This window comes from Sturnira hondurensis, unplaced genomic scaffold (genome assembly GCF_014824575.4).
Source record: "Sturnira hondurensis isolate 20B ecotype Veracruz unplaced genomic scaffold, ASM1482457v3 Scaffold0013511, whole genome shotgun sequence".
NCBI classification, from domain to species: domain Eukaryota; kingdom Metazoa; phylum Chordata; class Mammalia; order Chiroptera; family Phyllostomidae; genus Sturnira; species Sturnira hondurensis.
This window is the reverse complement of record NW_028086142.1, coordinates 459073-480613: the sequence shown is the minus strand read 5'-3', so window position 1 is coordinate 480613 and position 21541 is coordinate 459073. Positions and strand designations below refer to the sequence as shown.

General features: G+C 42.3%; 1 protein-coding gene and 1 non-coding gene across 3 annotated transcripts in view; one reads left to right on the top strand and one right to left on the bottom strand.

The window, feature by feature from the left end:
- Positions 1 to 3095: 3095 nt before the first annotated feature.
- LOC118997802 (U6 spliceosomal RNA) lies at positions 3096 to 3202 on the bottom strand. Its single transcript, XR_005068726.1, has one exon. It is a non-coding gene; the product is annotated as a U6 spliceosomal RNA (small nuclear RNA).
- A 7114-nt stretch (positions 3203 to 10316) lies between these two features.
- The window catches only part of PHF8 (PHD finger protein 8), an 88337-nt gene continuing 77112 nt past the window's right edge, over positions 10317 to 21541 (top strand). The window contains exons 1-2 of one of the 2 annotated variants that reach the window (XM_037061656.1): positions 10317 to 10911; positions 11801 to 11990. In XM_037061656.1, coding sequence (XP_036917551.1) covers positions 11893 to 11990 — 98 coding nt within the window. In that variant the 5' untranslated portion in view covers positions 10317 to 10911; positions 11801 to 11892. The remainder of the gene's footprint in view (positions 10912 to 11800; positions 11991 to 21541) is intronic. The other variant, XM_037061654.1, reaches the window with a different exon arrangement.

Genomic DNA, 21541 nt, shown 5'->3' with positions numbered 1-21541 from the left:
AGAAAAAAGGCCATGAGCAGTGGCCAGTTTCTCAAGGGAAAAAGGCCAGCAGTGGCCAGTTTCTCCGAGGAGAAAAAGGGCTCAAGCTCCATCCTCCAGGGCCTTTTATTGGGTTCTAACACACAGGAATACAGGGCAGCAAGGATCAAACAGTAGATAACGATTCAAAATATGAGGGTTTGGTATGAGTCAGAGTCTGTCAGGAACAGAGTTTTAGGGGTTCTTGCTCGAACCCTTAACCTAAGAATGAAAGCACTCTTAGCCGAGCAGATTTCACAGGTTTATCAGCAAGTCTTTGTGATGCCAGATTTTTCCCAGGACACATTCTAGCAAGGCAAGGAGCTGCACCCCTCCCTATCAGGTGTTCAGGCTTAAGGAGATTAGAGCCAGGAAGCGCTTCTCCCAGAGAACATGGGGACTCGGGTTTGACAAAGCCAGGGGGCAAGAGTCCATTGCTCTTTGTTGCAGCCCCTCCAGTCCTTCCATGAAGGCCTCCCAAGTGCTCATCAACTCTGGCTTAGGTTGCCCCCGGCTGTGAGGGGTCTTACCCATCATTGACTGCTGACCAAGCTTTGGGGGCAGGGAGAGGAACTGAGGCAGCGTTTGCTAACAGAGACAAGCTTTGTCTCCTGTGGCTGGCAATCCAAAGGTCGTCCCTCTCCCTTAGCCACAAGGGGTCAAGATACAATTCCTAGAACCAGGCAGAGCCGTCTACAACAAAATACCATGTGATCTCATCAGTAAGTGGAACCTACTCAACAAAACAAACAAGCAAGCAAAATATGACCAGAAACATTGAAATAAAGGACAAACTGACAATACCAGAGGGGAGGTAGGAGGGCATAATAGAGGGGAGGGTCATCAAGGAACATATATAAAGGATTCATGGACAATGCCAAAGGTGGGTAGGATCAAGGGTGGGAGGTTGGGATGGCTGGAGTTGGGGGAAGTGGTGGGCAGAAAATAGAGACAACTGCACTTGAACAACAATATAAAAAAGACAAAGAAAATTTTAATTTGGCAGTATGTATTAAAAATGAAAATATTCATACCCATTTCTAAGTGTCCACCTAGAGAAACAAAGAGGCCCCTGGGGTACCAGTCAGTGCACATTCAAGAGGCAGTTGATTGATGTTTCTCTCCCTTTCTTTCTCCTTCCTTTCCCCTGTCTCTAAAAATAAGTAAATAAAACCTTTTTTAAAAAGATTTTTCTGGCTTGCTTTTCTGCAAATTCAATTCTTTGGTCATCAAAATTTATGTTTTTAGGAAGTTTATTTGCAACCAATGTAATTGAAAGCAACATCAGTCACACTATGACAGATAGTATTTGATAACCTTTCACTTTGAAAAGCAGCTTTTTGCTAAACCAGCTATTACTGGCTGTGACAACAGGATAGATACCTGATAAATTTCAAAATATAAATTTTAATGTATCCAGAGCTGCTGCATCTTGTGGAACAATTTTCTCTAAAAAAAAAAAAATTCAACTCGAATCAGTTTTGTGTAAATCAAAATTTTTATTTTTTTAAACTTTAAAAAACATTTATTTATTTATTTTTAGAGAGAGGAGAAGGGAAGGAGAAAGAGTGGGAGAGAAACATCAATGTGTGGTTGCCTCTCATGTGTCTCCTCCCTACTGGGGACTTGGCCTGCAACCCAGGCATGTGCCCTGACTGGAAATCAAACTGGTGACCCTTTGCTTCACAGGCCCGTGCTCAATCCACTGAACCACACCAGCCAGGGCATATTTTTTCAAAAATACATTTTACTTATTGATTTTAGAGAGAGGGGAAGGGAGGGAGAAAGAAAGGGAAAGAAGCACGAATGCATGCCAAACACATCTATCAGTTGTCTCTCACAGGCCCCCAACCAGAGGCCTGTCCTACAGCCCAGGAATGTGCCCCAACCAGAAATTGAATTGGCGACCTTTCTGCCAGCACTCAATCCACGGAGCCACCCCAGGCAGGGGTGTGTACATGTAATTTTAAATGTACATTTATATGATGATATTTAATGTTTCCTCTGACATTTCCTGTAATTTGCCGAAGTCTACTATAGCCTGAATGCTTGTGTACTCTCCCCTCATCCCCAATTCATGTGCTGATGGTATTAGGAAGTGGAGCCTTGGGCAGGTGTTTAGGTGTTGATGGTGGACGTTGGTGCCCTCATGGAAGAGAACCTGCAGAGCCCCTCCCCTTCCATACACAGCAAGAAGATGGCAACCTCTGACCAGAAAGTAGGCTCTCACCAGAAACCGAATGTGCCAGCACCTTAACCTTGGATCTCTCAGCTTCCAAAAGTGGGAAAAATAAAATTTTCTTTATTAGCCACATAAGCATTTTCTATGGCATTTTTGTTGCAGCAGATTGAACAGACTAAGACAAGTTCCTACGAGAAACTTTAAAATGGCTTCATGATTTATTTATAATTCAAAATGCCTGTTTATTTATTCTACCCCTATATCTTCGACTACAAGGGAAACACTTTTTAATTGTCTTCCTCGTGAATAATCAGTTCATCTGACACTTTCACGTAGTGTATCTAATATGACAGTCTTTAAATTTAATTTCCATTTCGAAACCTCTGGATATTTGCTTTGCAATGTTGCACCAGTTTTCAAAACCAGAGCTTCTAAACTCTTCAAAAAGTGCTAATGAGCGCTTCATATACTTTACTGCAGTGTCCATGGTAACCAGAGGCAACCATACATTGACATTTCTCTCCCTCTCTCCTTCCCTTCCCCTCTAAAGATAAATAAATAAATCTTTAAAAAAAAGAATTTATTGGGTGAGTTACTGCTCCACACACATCTTAACCCCACATACTCCAAACTAAACCCAATCTCTTCTTCCCTTCCAAACCTGCTTTTCCTCTGCACACCCTGGCTCCGCCCATGACACCACCATTCACTCTGACACCCACACCAGAAGTGAACACACACTCTTCTCACTCATTCACCCACTACTTTCAGTCCCCAAGCCCTGCCTATTCAACCTCCAAAACATCCCACTCATCTAATCTTTTTCCACCCCTAGTGCAACTGTCTTGACTGTCTTTTTTCATGACTCATGCAACAGTGTCTTGCCCTATGCCTCCTTTTGGGGGAAAACTTCATGAATTTGCACATCATCTTTGTGTAGGGGCCATGCTAATTTTCTCCGTCTCTTTCCAATTTTAGTATATGTGCTGCTGAAGTGAGCGCCCTCTTGCATCCTCCTGAAGCTAAGAAAGCTTAATAAGCTGCAGGGCTGGTCAGTTACCATATGGTCACAGAGTCACACGTTTCATAAAGTTTGTAAGATCTATTTAAACCAAAGTTGGTTAAAACCGCTGTCCCTTTCCACTGAGAGGTCCCCTCTTCGTATTTTCTCTTATATTAGGTGGTGTTGGAGCTGCCTTAGACATTTTTGAGACTAAGCTAAGTGGAAGATTATTTGGAGCATATATTTAGTTTGGGTTTAATGGGACATTTACTAATAAGATAAAAGCCACTTTCTCAGGCCCTCTTTCCCAGGGCTGGCTGGACCCCATAAAGCATGACTGACCCGAATTGTTTTCTGAGCCTTTATTCTCAGGACTAGAAAATTACTGGAAGTGCCCTGAAGGTGCAGGGGCTCCTGGAACTTGCAAAACAGGACATACTAGACCACAACGACCAGCGGACCCTGCACCCAAAGATAGCCTTGAAACAAGTTGTAGCCGAACTGAAACATCCTGCTCTACAACCACCGCATTCCTGATAAAAACTCACAGCCCTAACCCCTCAGTGCGGGTGGTGGTGTTGGTGCCTATCTCCTCACCTAGTCCTTTCCCTCCCTTGGGAAAATCTTTACTCTCTGCAGTTCTCTTTGTGAATTCTTTCACAGCCCGCATCCCCCATCACATTTTGCTGGCCTGCACAAGGACATTCTCTATTCCTCTCCTCTGGCCTCCTGAGACTTGCAACTAGGAGAGCAGTGGGCAGCAGAAGTTCCACCCGGGCTGACCCCCTCCTGCGTCTCAGTGAGGTTTGGAGAGAGGATTCTAATCCTTCTCCGTCTCTCCGGGCTCTGCCAGTGGTGTCCTCCTCACCCATCTTCACGGCCAGCGATCAGTAAGTCTCTCTGAATTTGGGGATAAAAACTTCCTATTGAAGGTGATAGTGTACTTCCTTGTCTTGTTGTCATAAACCGGGTACTGGGTCTATGACTTTCGCAGGGTTTTGGCTAGGAGGGCTGCCTCCAACGGTCTCGGTCTGCTCTCGGTCTGCTCTCGGTCTGCTCTCGGTCTGCTCTCGGTCTGCTCTCGGTCTCCAACTGGTTCGGTCTGCTCTCCGGCCCGGGACGCCTGGCTCTGAGGCAGAACCTGGTGTTGGGTCTGCCCTCAGGCTCCAGGACACTCAACTCTGGCTGCAGATCTCTAGGTTGTTCCAGTCGGGGACTCCCTTCTCAAACCTTTCTCCCTACCCACAGGTGTCCTCATCCTGAGTTATCTATCCTTCCCTTTTAACTTGAAGGCTCTAGGATTTACCGACTTCAAGCCCAAGTGCTGGATTTTCTATTGCAGCCGAGCCTGGCCTTAATACGAACGGGGTGACCAGGAAGTCTGGCCCATGAACGCATCTCTTAACTATAATACTCTTCCTCCAATTTGACATGTACTGTTGCCATTATAATCCTCTCTTTAGGTTTCGCCGTTCTCGAGAGTGGACAAGATTTTAACCTTTAGCAGAGATTGCAGGAATTCCAGGCCTCTTTCTCCTAACTATGCCTCTCGTTCATATTTGTCTTACTCTAAACACCCCCTCCCAGACCATAAAACACTCTGAATTCTACCCCTGGAGACCTGGGAGCTGCTCAGTCCTGGGAAAAATTGGGCCTACTTCTCAGTGCAGGGGGAAAAAAAGTGGCGTTTTAAACTTGAGCCACCTTTCTGCCCTTCCACCTGATCCTTTAATACCCTCTCCATCTCTTCTCTTTACTTCTTCTCCTCCGACCTCTCCCCTCCCCCACCCCTTCAGACTGGGTTTCTCTCCGCCACACCCATTCCTGGCGTCTCTTTCAGGAATCTCCCAGGAGGAAACTAATCTTAAAACTGACTGAATGTTAGCTAACCATCTTCCTTCAATATTAACTTCCATAAGAACCTCAGGGACAGTTTAATAGGATACTTGTTCTCCTCAGAATGGCCCAAAACAGCCCGGAGGCTCACAGGGATGCCTCTATCTTTCAGCTTGCTACATATCCGTCTCTCTGAATGGGTTACATCCATGCCCAGGGCATCTGGCTGATGCTCTCATTATTGGTTAAGGTCACCCTCAGGCCCAGGGTAAATACACCGATCTCTTTGTATTTCTCTCCTGGTGTGGACTTTAACTCCCGGTTTTCTATCTGCAGCACATATCTTGTTAGTAGGTTTCTAACCTCTCCGGGGCCAAAGCAGCCCCACCCAGGCTCTTTCTTGATCCTGAATTCCTTAGAGCTGAGACATTATTTCCACTACTCATTAACAGTCCTTAAAGCTTTTTATTGAGAGTCTCCACAGGTCTTCTTGCTTGGCATTTAGGACTTTGTATCGCCTTTTCCAGTTTTCTCAAAAGTTGTCAAGAGCAAATGAGAAAATTTTTGTGTTTTCTCTACAAAAATGAGAAATTCAAATTCTGTGTCTGGTCTTTATGTGTTTAGTCCTCATGTATGTGGTCTTTACGTGATATATGTTTGTGTATCACATGTGGTATGTTTTCTGCCTCTGGATGGTATAACTAGGGTGTAATATTTTATTGGCTTAAAGATATTAAATATTTATATAAATTAAGCAGGATCCTGTGGTTTGGACAAATGTTTAATATCAAAACTGCTTTTAAGTTTGCTTAATGTCTTTTAGGGTTATTTCCAAAAAATATTTGTTTTATAAGGTTATGTTATAATCTTTTAGTTAAGCTTGCTTGACAACTTTCTGAAAGTTTGAATTTTAAAAGACTTTTTAAGCAAGAAATGACTTGAGTTATTCCAATGGGCCCTGGAGTACCTCAAGGATTTATTCTCTCTCCCTGTAAAAAATTTTTGAACTAATTAGGCCTATTTAATATCTCAAAACTACATAGGAAGCTTTGCCAAGCAGAAAATTAATAACTATTGTCTATTTGTATACATATATTTTTATCAAAATAGATCTTCTAGAAATTTCGACCTGCCCCAGGGAGGAACTTGCAAAGGCTCAGAGCAAGTTCAAACAGAAAATTCTCAGTGGTAACAGGTGTCCTCTCAGTGGCACTGGACAAGCCAACAGTGATGGTTCCCTGTGCCACATCACGCAGTGGTACTCTGGGTGTCTGTAACCCATGCACTGGGAATTTATGAATTGTTTTCAATGCTCAATGCTCACTTCCGATAAGTTCTGTACAGCATTTAAAAATCCTGCGCACTGTTTGGTCTTTATATAGTTTGAAATTTTATGTTGAATCTAAAAATATGGGCTTTAAAGTTTTTATGTCATTTCATAATAAGCATTACTTTCCAAGAAATTGTTATTTTGAAATGTTATATCTTACAAAAAAGCAAAGTTCTTTATCAACTGCATTATAATAAAATATATAACCATATCATTTTTTATTTTGTCACTTAGACACAGTCATTGTTTTATTCTAACACATTTGCAAGTGTATATTTTGAAAGGTTCATGAAAAGAACTCTGACTTACTTTAAATTACGGGTATCTAAGCAGGTCATGTCTTTGAAGTACATGAAAATTTATGAAACCCTGCAGAATAACTGGATTCATGGAAATACGGGCAAATAATCAAGACAAACAAATTGATTCAAAATATTGCTAATTTTAAATCTTTTTTTTTGTACTCCAGATATAAGGAAACTTGTGTTTATTTTCTCTAGAGCAATTTGTAAAGTGTACCCTCATGAGCAATATTGGAACATTCATATTTTTCTCCCTACCTAAACCCTCCAGAATCTAGCAACCCTTCATGAGTATTATTTTCATGGCAATATGTTTATTTGCATAAACCCAGGAAGAATCTGTTCTCTTTATAATAGTACCAGTTTCTAAAAGTGGTTTTATTAACCAAGTCTTTGTCTGGAATGTCATGATTGAAAGAGTCATGCCTGGATTCTGGATGTCCCCAGAAAGTCTTAAGGAATTAAGACTGACTTTCAAAGCCAACAAGAGGCCCTTGGAGAAATGGCCTTGCTTGGTACCTTGCTTGGTCAAGTGGTTCCTCGAAGCCTTTCCAGGTAAGGAAGGAAGGTTGCTTACCTTTTTAGGGACCTCAAGAAATTGAGGAATCCACCCAAACTTATAGGTATTCAGGCAAAACCAGATGGCAACTGTGTGGCTTGGCTTCTTTTCCCTGAGAGGCTGACTAAAGCGCCATCTGAAGAATCCTTGTAAAATTCCAGCAAAGCAGATCTGAAAGAGCCTACATGATCAATTACTATTCTTGTTGTGTCATACAAATAATCAGGCCAAACTGAAACTGAACTTAATGTGGTCTCTTTGATAAAATGAAGGTCACTTTAGGGAGAAAAAAATGTGTTTCAATAGAAATCACAATGTCCAATCGTCACCCACATTGAATGAAATCTTAATTTTCTAGTTTTATTCCAAGCTAATGTTTCATTTTTTCTTTCATCCCTTGACTTGGAATTATGGAGAGCTACTGATACCATGTCAGCCATACAGAATTTACCTACTACTCTGCCTTTCCCTTTTGGGGATTTTAAAGCCAATATCTAGTCCTGTTTTTTTTCTAGCTGACTCTTTCCTGGGTCCTATTGCAGCTCTTCTCTTTGTTGTTGCTTTTGGGCCATGACTCTAAGATACCTTATGCCTTTCATCCAACAAAGCATCCAAGCTCTAGGAGACTTTTTTTGCAAACGACCCCCAGCTACAGCTCTTGCCTTTCAGGCTGTCCAGTCCCACCCTCTCCCTGTTAACGACCCATACTGGGATCCACAGGCAGGGACAGGACAATTCTACATCCATAATCCGCAGGAAGTAATTTCAGAAGAGACCTTTGTCCCTTGCTCCCCAGAACCAGAACAGGTCCAGGTCATTAAGAATGAATTCATCTCAGAAACCAGAGGAGAGAATAATATGACAAAAGCCAGTTTCTCAGGCCCTCTTTCCCAGAGCTGCCTGGACCCCATAAAGCATGAACAATCCTAATTGTTCTATGAGCCTCTATGCTCAGGACTAGAAAATTACTGGAAGCACCCTGAAGGTGCAGGGGCTCTGGGAACTTGTGAAACAGGACATAACAGGCCACAACGACCACCAGGACCCTGTACCCAAAGATAACATTGAAACAAGTTGTACTCTAACTGAAACATCCTGCTCTACAACCACCGCATTACCCAATAAAAACTCAGAGCCCTAACCCCTCTGTGTTAGTGCTGGTGCGTATCTCCACACCTAGCCCTTTCCCTCTCTTGGGAAAGTAAAAATAAAACCTTTATTCTCTGCACTTTCTTCTCTTTGTGAATTCTTTCACAGCCCCTGTTGCTGACCACCCTAACACTTATATGTGGTCTATATAACTTGTATTTACAGTTACTACCCAGAATGACTTCTAGAGATATTCTTACTGTCTACCCTTTGAACCTAATTTTGCATTTGTAAGTGGGTATTTTTTAAAAGATTTTGTCTTTAGAGATAAGGGAAGGGAGGGAGAAAGAAAGGGAGAGAAACATCAATGTGTGGCTGCCTCTCATGCGCCCCCCATCCCCGCTGGGGACCTACTGGGAACCCAGGCATGCGCCCCAATTCGAAATCGAACCAGCCATCCTTTGGTTTTCAGGCTAGCACTCAATCTACTGAGCCACACCAGCCAGGGCTGTGCTTTTTTTTTTTTAAAGGAGCCCTACTTCACACACTATATAAGCTTCAGGTACCACTAAACCTGAATTTTCCCCTGGCTAAGACACAAATGTGGCTCAGCTGCTCTTGCTTAAAAACCTTTAGTGGTTTGTTATTGTTTGCAGGATAAAATCTAATACTCAAATTCATTTTGCAGATGTTTTCCCATGTGTCTTCATGCATTTCTGCTGGTTGATCCTTTTACCTGCAATGCTAATTTAGTTCATTTTTATGTATTCTCCAAGTCTCCCTGAAATATTTCTCGACAGCAGAAAGCAGAGGCACTTTCTTAACTTTATTTTGCACTTTGCAAAAGGTATTTGTATGCTTACTGGACGTTTATTCTAATTGTTGACTTAAAAAGCTTGTTTTCTGCACTAGCTGGCAATTTCTCACTGAAGAGTTCCTCTTTTCATCATCACCAGGGCCTAACCCACTATCATTTAGAAAACTGGTGTATACACACTCATTGTCTTTTTTTAAAGCGTGGTACCCTTTAAGAAAATGAAGTAGTAAGAGGATTCCTGGAGAATATTCTAAAATGACTGAGTGAACCAGCGCCATCTTGAAGCAGGTGTGTTGAGTTCAGTTCATTCAACCTCTTCTCCCACCACCCTCGGAGTGGAGTTAGACAATCGTGGGACATGTGCAGGAAAGTATTTGAACTGTATCTGAACTGAAGCGAAGCAATGGGGTCAGAAGAGAGAGTTCCGAGAGCGCTGGGAAGTTGACAGAAGCTGTAAGGCGCAACGTGGGTGCGAGGACCGGGGGATGGTAAAGGGTGTCAGGTTCAATTTCCCAGCTCTGAAATGCAACTCAGCCCTAAACCCATGTCTTCATTTTGGGGATAATAACAGAGCTCCCTCACTGGGTGAAGAATACACGACTCGGAGACAGTGTGAAAGAACTCCGCCTGCAAAGGACCTCACTGAACGGGAACCGAGGTGAATACTGCACCTCTTGCCTGGCCGAAGCCAGACCCCACTGCCACCTCTTCGTTTTGCAGTTTGCAGTCTCAGAGCTCACCTCCCCTCACAGGAGGAGAGGTTGGAAGACTGTATGTATGGAGATGGCGAACCCCCTGCTTGCCCGGTGGAGGGGGAAGCCAAGGAATATTCCGCAGCCCCACGCAAAATGGAGCCAAGCGACCGCCTCGTCTAAGATGGCGGCTTCCCTGCCTTTCAGCTCAATGTCCTGAGCGTGCATTGGGCACTTGGAGTTGACAAGCGGGTCCAGAGGTAGCCGAGTCCCGCCCCCCCGTTCTCAAGGCCGCGCCCCGCCCCAATGACGTTCGGCGGGAGCCGGCTGCCCTCTCTCCCGGGCCTCAGCCGCCGGGCCTTCGCTTGCCGGGACCTCATAAGATGGCGATAGGGTCGCCTCCTTGCGGCAGCGCCGCCACTCTCAATATGGTAGCTGTTTACCCCGTATATCTCCTCCCCCTCTCCGCTTCAACTTCCTCGTTGTTTTGAATAAACTTTATTGACTACTTCGAATTGCCTCCCACCGCTACCGGGCTTCTCCCGGCGACTTTTTGGGCCATTTTCCGCCGCATTGGCCACCGTTTTCTCTCCTTCCTTGTTGTTTTTTTCGCAGCGAGCCCCTACCGGCCCAGCGACGACGCCGCCTGTCTGGTCTCCAGGCGCCCGTCGGACTAGGCCGGAGCCGCGGTCTCCAGTAGGCCCTAACAGCCGGCCCCGGGGCGGAGCTGTGGAGAAAACTGCCCGGAAGCGTCGCCGGGCCACTAGGGCCGAGCGACCCAGCGGGTGGTCGCAGGGGCTGACGAGCAAGATTTGCGGCGATACTGTGACAATCCCAGAAGTCGGCGCGCGCGCCGCTGGTGGGGCCGGAACTGCCGCCGAGCCTCCGTGGAGCGAGGCGCCCAACGGCCACCGGAGCGAGCCGGCCGCTGGCGCGTACGTGGGACCGAGCTCCGCGGGGTGTTGGAACCCCTGTAGCTTTGCGGATGCCGAGGTCCCTCTAGGACTCGGGACCGTAGACATTCTTGTCATTCTGGGGGCGTGAGGAGGCTCCTGTCAGTTTGGGAGCTGTTAAGAGATTCTCGTAAGTTTTGGGGCTGCAAGAATATTCCGGTCAGTTTCTGGATCTGTGAGGAGATCCTGGTCAGTTTTGGGCGATGGGAAGACCTCGTCAATTTGAGGGGGCTGGGAGGAGGTGCCTGCCAAATTCCGAGCGGTGGAAAGAAAACAAATCCTTGCCCAGTTGCGCGAGTGTGTAGAAATTGTAGTCAGTTTCGGGGGTTTCGAAGTGACCGTTTTTTTTTTAGTTTCGGGGTGCGACGAGATCCTGGTCATGTTTGCAATAGAGGATGAGATGATGAGTTTTCTAATTGAGATGTATTTCATTTGTTGTGGTTATGATGCTCCTGACCGCTCAAGGGGTGGAATGGTTGAGAGAGTTCTTATAACAAGACCCCAGAAACTGTGATTTGAGTTGGGCGCCTCTGCGTTCTTTCTGAAGGCAGCGGGATAAATTGCGAGTGATCTGAGCCCATATCCATAGACACGTCTCTCTCCATTTGTCCCTATTTGGGGGCAGAGAGAAGGGTCTTTTGTGGGGCTCCCCCAGCCTCATTCTGGCGTCATAATAAAAAGCACTCTGGGAAGCAAGGTTTTGAGCAAGGAGAGGGTTCAGTGAGGGATTAAAGACGCTTTCTTAAGGGCGTCAGCTCTTTCCCCTGAAGCACAGATAGAAATTCTCAATGACTCTGGGGGCCCGAAGGGGGGCGGGGGCAGCTTCCTGGGCATAGTTCCCTTCTTTATTTGTTCAAGCTATTCTGGAGGCTGATGGACTTTCTCAGATTGCCCCCTACAGCCACACCCCTTGTGTTGCACGCAGGCTGTGGTAACTCCTCATTTGTGAACTGAGGGTACACTTGGTTCACTTTGTAAGAAAGTGTTTCTTGTTTCTTTTTCCTTTTTTTTGTGCCCAGCCATCGTCCAGGAAGGACGCGAGCTGTTGCCTCCCACTCCTGTGGACGCTCTGAACCTGGCTTTCCACCGAACGCTCCAGGGCCAGGCGAAGATGGCCACAGTGCCGGTGTATTGCCTTTGCCGGCTGCCTTACGACGTGACCCGCTTCATGATCGAGTGTGACATGTGCCAGGACTGGTTTCACGGCAGGTAAGGAAGGGAGGCCAGGTGGGACAGGGTGCAGTGGTCAGGTGTTCACTCGCTTCTTTCTCAGCTCTGCTTTAGGTTCCCACTCGGAAAGAAACTTTCCCTCCTCTCTCCCACGGAATTAAGTCTAATCCACCTCCCCAACCCAGGTTTCTCCATCCCTCCTTGCAGACTAGTGTCTAGCTGTCATTGGACCCTGGTTTCTTCTCTTCCTTTTCCCATTTTTCTCTGTGTCTTTCTTTTTTCTTTTTGTATTTAGAAGCTATTTTCTTTCCAGCCACAAAAGTATCCTTTTTTTATTCTGGCGATTTTGTTTTACTTCAGACTCTGGCTTTGGAGTAAAAAAAAAAACAAACAAAAAAAAGGATACATTTTTGCTATTTTTGAGTCCAACAAACATGAATTCGAGTTCCAGCATGGATTTGAGTCCAACAAACATGAATTCGAGTTCCGGCATGGATTTGAGTTTGGGCTTTGCAGCTTGTTATCACAGGTTATCTTGGGCAAGTTGCTTTGCCTCTCTGAGCCTTGATGTCTTCACCCATAAAACATATCTAACACATCCTTGGAATGGTGTTAGATAGAGTCCTGTTTATTACCTCATGTTATTTCATTTGAAAGGGGACAGATATAGAAGGTGGGTCCTTTTCCTTACCCCTGAAAATAACTAGGAAGTAAGATGTCTGTCAGGCTTCCTGACATCTTTGATAGTGCTGATCAAGTCACTCTGCCTTTGATTCTTTTTGTGGTTCCCCTAAAGGATAAAATTTAGTCTTCTTTGTGCGACAGACAAGACCTTTTGTGATCTACTTGTTTAGTCTCATTCCCCGCCATTCCTCCCTTGTTCTTTATGTCCTAGCAAGACTTATAGTACTTATAGTTCTGGGAAAATTTGTCTTTGCAAATCTTCTGTGACTCTCTTTGCACATGCTATTTCCATTAATGCCTTCTCTTTTAGAACTAACAGCATACCTCCTTTATAAACAACTTTCTTCCTCTGGCTTCCCATTGCGCTTTGTGTACATCCTTACTGAAAGTAATTATTTCATTATATTCTAGTTATAAATACATCTGTGTCACTCATTAGCCAGAGCTACCTGAGGGCAGAGAAGTCATCTTTTCATTTCTGGTATCCCCAGAACCTAGTTCAGTGCTAAACATGTAATAGAGGCTGAGTGTATTTTTAAATTAAATTTATTGAGGTAATATTGGTTAGTAACATTATATAAATTTCAGCTGTACATTGTAAATCAATATCTGTATATTCTATTGTGTGCTCATCACAAGATTTCTAGTTTCCTTTTGTTACCATATATTTAACCCTGTTTACCCAATTTGCCCTCTCCCCACCCCCTTACATTTTTAATGAAGGGAATGAATTTTCTTTTTTTTTTTTAAGATTTTATTTATTTATTTATTTTTTAGAGGGGAAGGGGAGAGGGAGAGAAACATCAATGCAATGTATGGTTGCCTTTTGTGCGTCCCCTGCTGGTAGTTAGCCTGCAAGGAACCGGCCTGCAACCCAGGCATGTGCCCTGACTGGGAATCGAACCACGATCGTCTGGTTCGCAGGCCCGTGCTCAATCCACTGAGCTACGCCAGCCAGGGCAAGGGAATGAATTTTCATGAAAAGAGCTATTCTGTGTGACCCTTGTTTTGGATTGTGTGAGAAGTATGTAGGATCAAACCTGGAAAGTGAACTTTTGCCCACAATGTAGAGACCCTAATTTCACAGTCTTGGAATAAGAAATAGGAATGAATGCTTTCTTAGTGTTTACTATGTGCCAGGCCCGTGATAGGATTTTGCATAAATTATCTCAATCCACATCCAAACCTGAATGTTATCTATTTCTTTTTAAATAATGTTTTATAATTTTTCCCGATTATATAGTTGCAACATGCTCATTATAGAAAATATAGAAAAAGAATAAAGAAATAAAGACAAATCACCTATGAGTCTACTATCTAGCACAATCCACTATTATGTTTTTTGCTGCATTAACTCCTATCATTTGACTTAGAATATAAACATATTTTTACAACATGTGGTTGTATTATAAATACCATTTTATAACTTGAGTTTTCTTCCTGTATAACATTGTAATGTAAATATTTTACCAGGTCCTTAAATATTCATCTAAACTCGATTTCTCATATTCTACCATATGTATGTGTCCTTGGTTACTCCGTCATTTCCTCTGTGGTTAGATGCTTATGTTATTTCTACTTTTTTATATTATAAGTAATATTGTGATATGAAGGAAACTGAAGGTTCTAGAAATGTTCTGCATTTTGATATGGGTGCTGGTTAAAACGACAAGAAAACATTGTGAACATCATTGCGCAGTAGAGGCTTGACATTTACAAGGAACGCCACTGAGGCCTTTAAAAATTCCAAATTGACAAATACGGAAACAGGTTCGTGGGCCAGGCCCCTCTTTAATCGCATTATTGTGGTGAGTCTTATGTTTTTGTGCATACCTTGACACAAGTTAACTGCCTCAATTTTTAAAAGTTTTTCTTTTAATCTCTTCTCATGCTTGTCTTTATAGACTGCCAGAGAACAAGAAGGCCAGCTGAGAATCAGGTCCTTGGTGCATGGCTGCTCTTGCTTGCTCAGTACATTGCTCAAACACACACACCAGGCTCACTGTGTTCCATCTAAGTTTATACTTCAGCAGGATTGAAAATTACTAAATATTCATGGACTTTTCATGGTTGCTCACAGTAGTTAAGCCCACACATAAGTGATTTAAACCTTTTCATATCTCTGATGACTTTCCACAGGCTAGGTTTCTTAAAGTCTAATTAGGGGTTAATAATGCCAAATTACTTCCTGGAAAGATTATAGCAAGGAAAGTGTCTATTTCATTTTGCTGGTGAGAATCTAGAATTCATGAGGATTAATTTAAGTTAAATGTTTTGAATTTAGAGTAATCTGGCTCCAAAGCCTAGGTTCCCCAAAGTAGGAAAAGATGGTGTAGCTCCATTCCTCCTACTATTAAGGGCTGGGTTTTACAAAACACTTTGATTTGTAGAGCAGTTATTCTCAAACTTTAGTGTGCATCAGAATCACTTGGAAGACCCATTAAAAGACAGGATAAATAGGCTCCACATGCAGGGTTTCTGATACAGGGGGTGAGTGGGGGCCACCTTCAGAACGACTGATTTGAAGCGTTATTCTGTCTTAATTCCTTCCCTTTCTATGGAGTACGACAGCTTCTGATGTTGGGGAATTAGCGGGCTAATATATAATTACTCTACATGACTGTTCTCAAAGTGTGATTGATTAACTGGGAATTTGTTGAAAATGCCAATTCTTAGGCTGGGGCACAGCCATCTATATTTTAACAAGCAGGTAGATTCTGCTACACTCTAACTTTTGAGAATCACTGCTCTAACACTGGTGAAGAAAGTTAGTTGGCAAGCAATTATTGATGCCTGAGGCTTTGGCAAAACTTCACCCTTTTACAGTTTTCCTATCTATGAAGGAAGTATTGGTTGGCACATCCCTAAAGGGATAGCTGTGGTGTGGACTATAAACTCTGAAGAAAATGATTCTGGCTTAGATCTAGGTTCAAATTCTGACTCTGTTACATTTTTAAAAGATTTCATCTCCATGCAACCTCATTTTCCCTGAGAGGGTTGTAATGATTTAAATAAAATGATAATGGCCCTTATTGCATATTAGTAATGTGCCAGTTAGTATGCCAAACACTTTACCTAATTATCTTTACTTAATTTGGGGGGGAGGTTTAAAATTATTAATTCGATTTATTTAATAGTTACAGGACTATTCAAATTACATATTTTATATTGGGCATGTTCTGGTTGTTTGTACCTTCTAAGAAATTTATCCATTTCATCTGTCAAATTTAAGTATGTTCATATTATTCCCTTGTTATCCCTTTGATATCTGCAGGCTGGGTATCTTACTCTCTTTTTTTCTTTGTCAGACTTGCTAGAGGTTTGTCAGTTTTATTGATCTTTTCAGAGAGTAACGGTTTTTTTCATTTTTAATATATTTTATTGATATTATAGTTGTCCCATTTCCCCTGTTCATTCCCCTCTACCCCCTGTACACCCTCTCCTTCCCATATTCTTCCCTTTAGTTTATATCCATGTGTCTTAAGTTCTTTAGCTTTTACATTTCCCATATTATTCTTGCCCTCCCCGTTTATTTCCTGCCTGCCATCTATGCTACTTATTTTCTGTACCTTTCCTCCCTCCTCCCACTCCCCTGTTACTAACCCTGCACGTGAACTCCATTTCCATGGTTCTGTTCCTGTTCTAGTTGTTTCCTTAGTTTGTGTTTATTTTAGACGTGGTTGTTAGTAATTGAGAGTTTGCTGTCATTTTAGTATACATGTTTTTGATCTTCTTTTTCTTAGATAAGTGCCTTTAACATTTCATAAAATAAGGGCTTGGTGAAGATGAACTCCTTGAACTTGACCTTATCTGAGAAGCACTTTATCTGTCCTTCCATTCTAAATGAAAGTTTTGCTGGATAGAGCAATCGTGGATGTAGGTCCTTGTCTTTCATGACTTGGAATACTTCTTTCCAGCCCCTTTTTGCCTATAAGGTCTCTTTTGAGAAATCAGCTGACAGTCTGATGGGAAGTCCTTTGTAGGTTACTGTCTCCTTATCTCTTGCTGCTTCTAGGATTCTCTCCTTCATTTTAATCTTGGCTAATGTAATTATGATGTGCCTTGGTGTGTTCCTTCTTGGGTCCAACTTCTTTGGCACTCTCTGAGCTTCCTGGACTTCCTGGAAGTCTATTTCCTTTGCCAGACTGGGGAAGTTCTCCTTTATTATTTGTTCAAATAAGTTGTCCACTTGTTGCTCTTCCTCTTCCCCTTCTGGTACCCCTATAATTCGGATGTTGGAATATTGAAAGATGTCCTGGAGGTTCCTAACCCTGTCCTCATTTTTGTGAATTCTTGTTTCTTCATTCTGTTCTGGTTGAATGTTTCTTTCTTCCTTCTGGTCCACTCCATTGATTTGAGTCCCAGTTTCCTTTCCATCACTAGTGGTTCCCTGTGCATTTCCTTTCATTGCACTTAGTTTAGCCTTCATTTGTTCATCTAATTTGTGACTAAAATCAACCAGTTCTGTTAGCATCCTGAGCTCCAGTGTTTTGAACTGTGCATCTGATAGGTTGGCTATCTCTTTGTGGCTTAGAAGTATTGGCTCTGGGGCTTTGAGCTGTTTTTCTGCTTGAGCCATAATGTTTTGGTCTGTTCGCACCTGTTACATATGAGGAGCGGAGCCTTAGGTGTTCACCAGGGCAGGGCAACCGAAGTAGCTGGGTTGTGACTGTATGTGGGGGTGGAGTCCGAGAGGGAAAAAATGGCGCTTTGATCCGCTCTCTGTTGCACCTCAGTCCCTTCTGCTGCTTCCCCCAAGCGAACTGGGCCTTTCTGGTACTGATTCCCATGTGGGTGGGCTTGTGTGCATTCTAAGACCCTGTGGGTCTCTCCAATGAACTTTCCTGTGAGGGTTGGAGTCTCTCCCTGTGCCTCAACCCCCACAAGTGTTTTCAGTTGGTGTTTTGAGGCTTTATTTCCCAGCACTAGGACCCTGGATTGCACTATCTGTCTCGCTCCCCAGTTATCTGCTCATGAATGTAGGACAGCTGTCCGGTCAGCCAGCCATCTTGCACATGGTGCCCGGCTTCTCAGTCACCACCTCGCTGGTTCTGCCCATTGCCACCCCATGCCCAGGGTCTACCAGTCACCGCCTGCGTGCCCAGGGTGCCTTGCGCACCCAGTGTTACCACTTCCTGTGCAGCAACCCCTCTCTGCTCGGCCGCCTGACTCCGCTCAGCCTACCGGTCTGGATGAATGTGTCTATTTTAACTCCTTGGTTGCCGAACTTCCAAACTTCCGTATTGTTCAATTTTCTTTCAATTTTGGTTGTTACTTTGTTTCTGAATTGTTGTCCTTGTTTTGGTTGTTTGAGGAGACACAGTGTATGTACCTATGCCTCCATTTTGGCCGGAAGTCTCAGAGAGTAGGTTTTATGTTTCATTGACTATCATCTTTCTGTTTTCAATTTCATTGATTTCTGTACTTTATTATTTGTTTCTTTTGCTCACTTTGTGTTTATTTTGCTTTTTACCTGATCTCTGGAGGTGGGAGCATAGGCTATTGATTTGAGACTTTCTGTTTTCCAATGTAAGCATTTAGTGCTATTAGTTTTCTTTTTAGCACTGATATAATTGTGTGTCATAACTTTTGATATGTTTTCCTTTTCATGTAGTTCAATGTAATTTTTAATTTTCTTAGAGACTAATAAGAAAGTTTAGTCTAGTTTAGACTAATTAGAAAGTTTAATCAGCAAGTTTGACCTATGAAATATATAGAACAATGTTGTTTAGTTTCCAGGTATTATGAGAATGCCTTGATTTTTCTTGAATTTCTGAAGGGTCTTTTTGTTTGATACCAAATTCTGCATTTCCACTTGTTTCAGCATTGAAAACTATGTATTTTCTTTTCTTCTTGATTTAGGCTGGGTAAGAATTTATCCATTTCTTCTTGATTGTCCAGTTAGTTGGCAGATAGTTGTTCATAGTTTAATCTGTTTTCTTTCTTTTGTTCAGTTTGGGTAATTTCTTTTGTTCTATCTTCAAGTTTATTTATTTTTTCTCCTGTCTCTATTCTGCTGTTGAGCCCATTGAGTGAGTTTTCATATATTTTTCATTTCTAGAAGTGCCATTGTTTCTTTTCTATGTCTTCTACTTTTTTTGTGGAGACTCTAATTTTTGCTCACCCTTTCTATTTTGTTTCACACATGTTTGTAATTGTTCATCTAAACATTTTAATGATTGCATCTTTAAAATCATTGTCTAGTACTTTCAATATCTGTGTCATCTCAATGTTGAGATTGATTTTTGTTTTGCTCATTCAAATTGTGATTTTCCTTGGTCTTGATATGATATGTGAGTTTTTCATTGTATCCTGGATTTTTTGAGTATTGTGTTATGAGATTCTGGATATTATATTTTCTGTTTTTGCAGGAGGTCTCTTCAAACACTGCACTTCAGTGGCAGGGGAAGTTGGTATTATTTCATTATGCCAGGTGGGAATAGAAGTCCAGGTTCCCCATTTGGTCTCTCTTGACACCTACTGCCTCTGGTTCTGCTGTCCCTCGTCAGGTTGCCTTTTTCTCTTCATCTTTCATAGCTGTCTTTTTCTGTGTGTAAAACGTCTAAAATGTTTAGCTGTACTTAATAAGTGGAATAGGAAGAACAATCTGGTTCTCCATATTATTCCAGAACCAGAAGTAACCAATTAATCTTTATAGTAGCTCTTGGAGCTATTATTTTCTCTCATGAGATTAAATAACTTGCCCAAAATTATACAGCAAGTTAGTTGCTTGACCATCAAACTTGGGTCTCTTGGACTCTTGACATAAGATACAATACCATAGATAGTATAAAGCATTCTTCAGATTAAGCTATTTTCAAGACATTGAGAGAGATAGAGAAAATCAGGCTTATAAACTCATGTGCAGTCCATATTTTTGTTCTAAGTGACATCAGGTTAAAGTTTATACTACTTTTTATTTTTTATTATATTTTTTTCAAAACAGAACATGATTATATTTTGATATATACCTTCTTTACAACTAAAGAATAGAACAGCACAGTAAAATAACAAACACATGATATTTCATTTGTAATGCATGAAAAATGGGTAACATTTTAGTCATAAATGAGCTCATAAGAAACCAGCCATTACTGCTGAGAGGCCTGGGACATGCCCTGGCGGGGCTCCCCCTGTGCTCCCATGAGCACTAAGTGCATGTGTCTGACTCCACGCACCATAGGGTGGATTTGAAATGTAGGCACTAAAAGTCATCTTGTTATGATTTTAAAAGACATAGATAGTTGTTAAGTATATACACCACTTTTTATTTTAAGCAGTAGAAGGCTAACCTGCAGCTTTAGGAGTGTGTGGCAAAGGGAAGAGAGGTCCTGACATTTATATACAAGGTTTACTTGATATAGTGTATGGACTGTAGAATCCCTGCCCCGGAGAAGGTCTTGTAGGATATAGTTAGAAGGATCAGAGGAGAGCCTGGTCTGTCAAGGCTCTTGGGATGTCTCTTGGAGTGGCATACTTTTTAAAGATTTATTTTATTTTTATTTTTAGTGAGCGGGAAAGGGGAAGAAAGAGAGGGAGAGAAACATCAGTGTGAGAGGAACATTGATTGGTTGTCTCTTACATGCTCCCCCGCCAGGGGACCAAACCCACAACCTGTACATGTAACCTGACCAGGAATCAAACCCGGGATCTTTCCCTTTGTGGGATGATGCCCAGCCAACTGAGCCATACCACTTAGGGCTGGAGCAGCATAATTTTTAAATAAAGTTTTATTTTTAAATAATTACAGATTCACACAAAGTTACAAAAAAAATTTATGGAGCATGCTTGTGTACATCTACCCAGTTTTCCTTGTGTCTTATGTAACTGTAGTACAGTATCAAAACCATGAAACTGACATTGGCTCAATCCACTAATCTTATTTTATTTTTTACCAGTTTCATATGTACTCATAGTTGTGTGTGTGTACGTGTATTTAGTTCTACACACAGTTTTATCATGTTTCTAGATTTGTTTAATTACCACAATCAAAATACAGAACTACGTCGCCGATTCGATTCCCAGTCAGGGCACATGCCTGGGTTGCAGGCCAGGTCCTCAGTGAGGACACATGAGAGGCAACCACACCTTGATGTTTCTCTCCCACTCTTTCTCCTTCCCATCCCCTCTCTCTCAAAATAAATGAATAAAACATTTTTAAAAATACAGAACTATTCCTTCACCATTGGAGTAGCGTTAATTTTTGCTCACCTGGAATTTGGAATGGCAACATGTACCTAAGAATGGGTGGTCAGTGTCTCTAGGAGGAGTGCCCTTAAAATTTAAGATACAGTGGAAGGTCTGATAGGCATGATGTCCAGGACTGAGTTATGGGAGCTAAATGGAAATCTGCTTTGGAAACAAAGCCATAGTGGTGAAACCATGGCTTAAAAATCTTAGTTCTTGCACATACTAGCTCTATTGCTTTGAACAGGTCATTTCAGCTCTTCACTTCTGCTTTCTTAGCTTTAAAACAGAAAGAATCCATATTTCATATGGTTGTTGTGAGGATTAATGAGAGAATGTCTGTGAAGCGTCTTTCATAGTCCTTGGCACATAGTTAGATACTCAGTTTTGGCTATCACCTAGAACCTTCATGCAATAAATATTTATTAAATATTTACTATTTGCCAAGGAGTGGGCCAAGAACCATGAGAGATAGAGATGAAGATATGGGCTGTCTGGATTATCTCAAGCTAGAAAATAAGATGGATTTATTAATTTACTCACTCATTTATGTATTCACTGACTTAATAGATATGTGCTATGTTCCAGGCATTGGTTCTAGATACTGGAAGGGTGGGATACAGCAGTGAACATGAGACAGTAAACCAGTAGGTAAATATACAGTGTGTCAAATGATAAGAAGGGGTATAGAGAAAAGGATAAAGCAGAGTGAGCAGGAG